The 6,835-nt window shown below is 43.9% G+C and overlaps 1 protein-coding gene across 2 annotated transcripts in view; it reads right to left on the reverse strand.

Moving 5' to 3' along the window:
* Nt5c3a (5'-nucleotidase, cytosolic IIIA) overlaps positions 1–2,952 on the reverse strand; it is a 40,549-nt gene extending 37,597 nt beyond the window's left edge. The window contains exon 1 of one of the 2 annotated variants that reach the window (XM_052720252.1): positions 2,694–2,952. In XM_052720252.1, the coding sequence (XP_052576212.1) occupies positions 2,694–2,831 (138 nt within the window). In that variant the 5' untranslated portion in view covers positions 2,832–2,952. The remainder of the gene's footprint in view (positions 1–2,693) is intronic. The other variant, XM_052720254.1, reaches the window with a different exon arrangement.
* Positions 2,953–6,835: the final 3,883 nt, after the last annotated feature.

Genomic DNA, 6,835 nt, shown 5'->3' on the forward strand with positions numbered 1-6,835 from the left:
GAATTTTAACTCCAAATAGAAGACAAATACCTATGAGCCTGTATGATGCATAAATCAATGAGGACAGACGACTTTCCAGTACAGAATAATCCCAGGTAGTTAATGCAGATACTCTACCCCAAGGACGTGAACTGTAACTCTGTCCTGGAAACACAAACTTACTTCTCCATGAGGAGGAGATGGAAAACAACTGATCATGGAGAATGCTGACAGATGTACCTCACCCGGAGATAGCTACAAGCTAGCAGTTAGGCCAGCAGGTGGCATGAACCCTTGCTATGTGCTGAAAGTTAACACTTCGCTAGTCACCCTCTGGGAAACTCACAGCCCTAGTTAATCATGAGAAAACCTCCTGATGAAATCCCGCCAAGGACATTCTACAGACTACCTAAGGATAACCACTGGAGACTGTGAGGGACAGAAACAAGTCAAGTCGGAGAAAGTGCCCCAGTCAGGAAGAGATAAGGAGGCTGGGGGTGTAGGTGAGGGGTAGAGCGCATGTCCAGAGGCCCTGGGTTTTATCTCAGGACCAGAGGGGGGTAAGATAAGCAGCCACGATGACTAAGTGACCTGTGGTACCCAAGAGAGACTCCTGGAACAGAGAAGGGCATGAGTGAAAGTGAGGGAAATCCGAGAAAACAAAACCAAAACCAGCCACGGCCATTTAACGTGTCAATCCTTGTTCATTAACTGTATCAAATGAGTCATACAAGGCGTTAACGAGGGAAACTAGCATGGGATATAGGCGGACACTTGTTCATAGGACTGTAAATCTATATTGTCTTAAAATAAAATGCACAGAGAAAGTGTTTGAGGATGACAAGTTAATCAGTAATCTTAAGAGACTGTAGGTGTGAAAAAGAGAAATCTGGAGTTGGTCATGGTGGTGCACACCTGTAAACCCAACTGAGGCAGGAATGCAAATTCAAGGCAAGGATAAACAATTTAGAAAGACCCTGTCTCAGAAGGGGGTGGGGGTGGGGGGTGGGGTGCTAATGAAGTAGGTATGCTTGTCTAGCTAGCAGGTGTAAAGCCCTGGGGGTCTATACCCAGTAGAGAGGGTGTGTGTATGTTGAAAACTCCATGTGTAAATAGAGGCAGATGTTAATATAGACTCAGGGAGCACACACAGGGATAATTAAATTTGGAAAGTACTAGTCAACTTTGCTAAACGGGTTGTCCTATCTCTCTGAATACTTCTAATGTGCCTGCTAATTGGTTTTCTCTGGATATCTAGGTTGCTATGCTATTGGACATTTCCACTATGGCATGCATAGCTCACCAGCAATTCCCTAATGTCTTTCAATTAAAAATGCCCTGCTTGGCAGGGTGGCTCATGCATGTAATCCCGCACTCAGGAGGCTGAGGCAAAAGGATCACCATGGGTTCAGAACTGGTGTGTGTGTTTTTCTCCCTAGCTACCTTGGTTAGGTAGTTATATATTATCTGTGACCAGAATATGGCTATCCCTAGGTTTCTACAAATTTTATAAAGGAAGAGCATAGAGGTAGGCACAGCAGACCCCTAAGCCATGACTATTATAAAGAGAAAGACCCAGAGCTGGAATCCATATTTCAGGTCATTCTAATATTTCTACCATCTAAAGGAACAAGCAACTAAAATTACAAAAGTAAAAAAAAAAAAAATCTAACTCTTTTCACGTTTTCTATTGAAAAGATACCAACAGGTCAGACACAAATTACAGCTAACTTAAAACAACGCACTGTATGTACACACAAAGATGGACCGATTTGTACGGTACCAACAAGTGAAGTTGACAGTCTTGATGGGCCTTCATTATTTTTCACAATGAAAGCAAACCCTTTCTTGAGATTTTGTGAAAAACCAGTCCATAGCTTAAGTACCTACAGAAAGATACAGAAAAAGATACAGAAATCCACTTTCTTCTTCTTTTTCCCCCTCTGATGGATTATAAATTTTGAGTACAGAGCAAAATAAAGCCATTTAAGTTCTTGACGCAGGCAGCAAAACTCCTGACACAAAATGTTTTCGACCAGAAGTATACAAAGAAAATAAGCTCCAGTAACCCACAAATAACCTAAAATAGAGTTTAGAATAGTAATAGTCAACTTTATGTTTTGGTTCCGAAATGACACTCATGCTCAACAAGTACCATCAAAACAAAAACCCCAAATGAAACACATCCAGCCTGGGGACAAGAAGTCACTTTAAAATGTACCTCACATGGAATTCTTGAGACAAACAATTTTAACGAAGCTGTAAATAATTCTTCAAAGAACATTTTAAGGATTCCCGCAGGAGCTTTGGGGGACACAAGAATACTTCTCAGAGCACTAGACAAGGAAGACCACTCAAATATTCGAGCTTGCCCAATATCCCACCGGTTGGCTGGCATTTCTAAAAACACTGAAGATGCTGTTTTCACAACATAACTCAAGGCAGCCCGGATGCAAACAAACAAACAAAAAAACCCGACTCCCGAACAGGAGTCTGAATCGGATTAGCTGCACCTCTTGGAGGCGGGTGCGGATCTGAGATTAGCTCTGGAGAAACAGGTTTTGCAGCAAGAGGTCGTTATCTCGGAGCATCGGTTCGTCCTATTCTTTCAGACACCGCCAAGCATCAGCACGCGTGCAGCCTGCCCTCGCAGGGCCGCGCTCGGCCCACGCCGCTCCGGCAACCCGCGGGCGAGCCGCTGCGCCGGCACTCACCATCTCGATGATCTTGGTCTTGCGGCCCGTCTTTCTCTTCAAGGTGAATATGTACTGGGCCAGCACCACGCCCGCCACCACCGCGCACACGCTGGCGCTCGCCACCGCGCCCACCCGCGCCACGGCCGCGCGGTCCATGGACAAGCCCGCGTGCCGCGCGGAAGCCCCAAGACCCGCGGCTACGAGCCCAGGGGCGCGGCAGCACGCCGCACACCAGTCCTGAGCTCCGCCCCGCGCGGCGGAGACCGAGGAGGCCCCGCCCAGAAGCGGTGAGGGGCGGGGACAGCGGGGCGGGGACAACGTGGCCCGTGCCCGGAACCCCGCCCCTACCGCGGAGGCGGAACTTCCTCTGACTCAGACGCCAGAGCTACGCCGCAAAGACCCGGAAGGAAACCTCCGCAGTTCGCGCTAAAAACAAGTAGCGCATATGTAATCCAGAATTCCAGCGTTCCGGACGCTAGGCTGTGCCTATAGTACATAGTAAGACCGTCCCAGAAGTACACGAGGCAACAACCAGAGCCCTGCCCTAGTGAAAGAGACTTCAACCACTGCCCACTCAGAAACTGTCCCGACTCTGCCAACATGGACTACAACGCCCAGCAGCCTCAGCGGCGCCGTGTCTGACTTGCGCAGTAGCATCTTGGGTTGGAGGGCCAGGGTTTAGGCTTCCTGGGGAGCTCTGTGTGCTACAGGTCTTTCCTTCACAGCCTCATCCTACTAACTAGTTTAGCATACTTTCCTCAACAGTGTGAGCAGCCAGACTTGCAGTTGTTCTTACTTCCCAGTGTTTTTCAAGGGATTTGATATCATTTCCTCTGCTTCTCTCAGAATGAGTGTGACTGGGGGGTGCAAGAGGGATTTTTAGGATAGTCACAATTCTGTGAGATTAACGCTGAGGCTTGACCAGGCTCTCTCGGCCTGATACATGCAACCGAAGGAAGTCAAGAACGAATAACTGTGGAGGAGAAAGAATTCTTTTTTTCTAGGTTTTATTAGCTGGTCTAAAAGTAAATTGGTATAAGACATATTAACCAGGGTACAACAACTAGTGTATTGTGCAAATGGCAATCCCACAAAATTATGAGACTCAAGCTGGTCGTGGTGCAGCATGCTTCTAATGTCTGCACCCAGGACCCTAAGGCAGGTGATTGCTGCGGGTACAATGGCCAGCTAACTAGGGCCATGGGCCATGATTCTGGCTCAAACAAAACACCTCGAGAAAGTAGCCAAGAGAATGAGGCTAACATGTACCATCCTGAAAAAAATATATATTACATTTGACAATTCTAGAGTGAGGTGGAAACATAGGAGTGGAAATATACAGTGACTAAAAGTTGCCTTGTGCAGATGGAAATCTTTCCAGGGGCTATGGCTGTGAGCTCAGTGATAGGGTGCATATCAAGCCCTGAGTTCACAAGTTGTGTTTGGGGGTAGCTCTTGCCCTGATAGATGTACAAATGAAAAGTTCCACATATATTTCTTCTGCACAAAGGATGCTTAAAATTTTAAGGGATTTGTATTAATTGCTTTTCTGTTACTGTGATTTTAAAAAAAAATGACCAAAGAAACTTAAAGAAGAAAGAGTTTGCTTTGGCATATGGTTCCAGAGGACTAGAATCCGTAATAGCTCGGGTAGCATGGCAGCAGGTGGCAGCAGGTGGCAGCAGGTTGCTGGCATAGCAACAGGAGGAGAAAGGTGACAGCACACATCTCAGCTACAAGCACAAAGCAGAGAGAGCAAACAGGAAGTGGTGCAGAGTCTCCAAACTCTGAAAGCAAGCTTCCGGAGACATGCTTCCTCTAATGAGGATGCACCTCCTAAACCTCCCCAAACAGCACCACCAACTGGGGACCACATGTTCAAACATCTGAGCCTAGAGGGAACTTCTCATTCAAACCACTACAGAATTTAAGGGAAACTAAAGGGTATTTCCTGCTTTGACCAGTTTTCAGTATCTTTCATGTCAAAATAACTATTGCACCAAAGTTGCATGTTTTCTTATGGCATGGTCTGCTCTCCTTTAATCATATCTTGAGGGGACGTGGCTTGAATCTCATCATAGTTAAAGCTAAGGATTGCTTTTTCTCTGTGTCATACGTTCTTCTCTGCCCCATCCCTGGGGCCCTTTCATTCTTAAAGGGAAATATATAGAAAGATAATTACCAGAAGGTGGTTCAGAACCTGACATCTGAAGAAAACTCATGTCTGTAATTAAACATTGACTGTGCAGATGCCTGTCTTACTTACTTTTCTATTGCTATGATAAAGTACCACAACCAAGGCAACTCATAAACATTTAATCTGGCTTGTGTTTTCAGAGTGTTTGTGTTCATGACGGCAGAGTGAAGGAAGAGCTGAGAGCTCACATCTTGATCTACAACCAGAAGCAGATCAAGAGAGCACAGGGAATCACATGAGTCTTTTGATACCTCAAAGCCCACCCCTAGTGACACAGCTCCTCTAACAAGCCCCCTGTCCTAATCCCTTCCAAACAATTCTACCAACCAGGAACCAAGTATTCAAATATATGCATCTATGGGGGCCACCTCTTTCAATTCACCATAATGCCCTTTCCACATTTGTTTTGTGAACATTTCTCTGATGTCATGTAATGCTTGTTGAGGAAATACAAGAATAATTTATGTGAAATTCTATGAGCCTCTTTGAGAAAAGGGTACAAGAAATTCCAAATTACCTTGAGGAATGCCATGTGGATCTTAAGCATCCTCTGTCAGTGACCTCTACTACAATTGACAGAATTTGTTCAAGCAGATTTCAGACTGTGACTGAAGTAGGATGAAACTACTATTAGTTCTTGCAGTAGGAATATTGCTCTCTATTCCTTCTTTATAGATCACAGCAGTTTTGATTAATTGTGCTTGCTGTAAGACCAAAATTCAGTTAAGTATTGTGGTACTTTGAATGAAAATGGGCCCCATAGGCTCAAAGGGAGGGGCATTATTTGAAAGGATTAGGATGTGAGATCTTGTTGGAGTGGGTGTGGTCATGTTGAAGGAAGTGTGTCACTGTGAGTGGGCTTTGAGAACTCCAAAGCTCAAACCAGATCTAGTGTCTGACTGTCTCTTCCAGCTGCCTGTGGATCTGGATGTAGAACACTCAGCTACTCTTTAGCATGATGTCTGCCTGTGTGCCACCATGCTTCCCACCATGACAATAATGGACTATACCTCTGAAGCTATGAGCTATCTCTAGTTAAATGTTTTCCTTTATAAGAATTGCTGTGGTCATGGTGACTCTTCACAGTAATAGAAACCCTAATTAAGACAAATGTGTGTGTGTATGTATGTATGTATGTACATGTATACATACACATATACATACACAATGCTTATATTGACTACTATGTAGAAACTGCTGTATAAAGCCAATAGTGGTAGCACCTGCCTGTGATTACTTGGTAGTCCAAAACAAGTGAACCATGAGTTTGAGGCTAGTATGAGCACATACTAATGACTTATCTTTAAATAAAAGAAGGTAGACAGTTTATTGCTCTAACTAAGGTTTTGAGTACTATACTGAGTGAATAGAGAGACTAGTAATCCTTGTCTCATTTCAGGTTTTAGAGGAAATGATCTGGTATTTCCCACATAGTATAATGTTAGCAATAGGTTTGTTGTATATAACCTTCATGATGTTGAGATAAGTTTCTCCTGTTATGTTTCCTCAATACTTTTTTTTTTAATGAGGAAATGTTGATCTTTGTTGAAGTCCTATTTTCATCACCTGAGATGATCATGTGATTTCTGACCTTCAGTCTATTTATGCATTGGATTACACTTAATGATTTACAAATCTGTATTCCTTGTATTCTTGAGAAAAGATTAACTTGGCTATAGTGCATGATCTTCTGTATGTGTTCCTGAATTGCTTTGCAAGAATTTTATTGATAATTTTTGCATCTGTGTTCATCATGGAAGTTGGTCTATCATTTTCTTTTCTTGCCATTTTGGTGACATGATAATACTGGCTTTGTAGAATGTGTTTGGCAGTGTTCCTTCTTTTTCTGTGTTGTGCAACAGTTGTGGAGGATTGCTGTTAGCTCCTTTTTAAAAGGTTGGGAGAATTCAGCAGTCAATTCACCTAGTCTTGGGCTTTTCTTGTAGATACATCTTTTTATTAC

The sequence above is a fragment of the Peromyscus californicus genome, unplaced genomic scaffold (assembly GCF_007827085.1).
Source record: "Peromyscus californicus insignis strain IS unplaced genomic scaffold, ASM782708v3 Scaffold_6__1_contigs__length_162567912, whole genome shotgun sequence".
NCBI classification, from domain to species: Eukaryota; Metazoa; Chordata; class Mammalia; order Rodentia; family Cricetidae; genus Peromyscus; species Peromyscus californicus.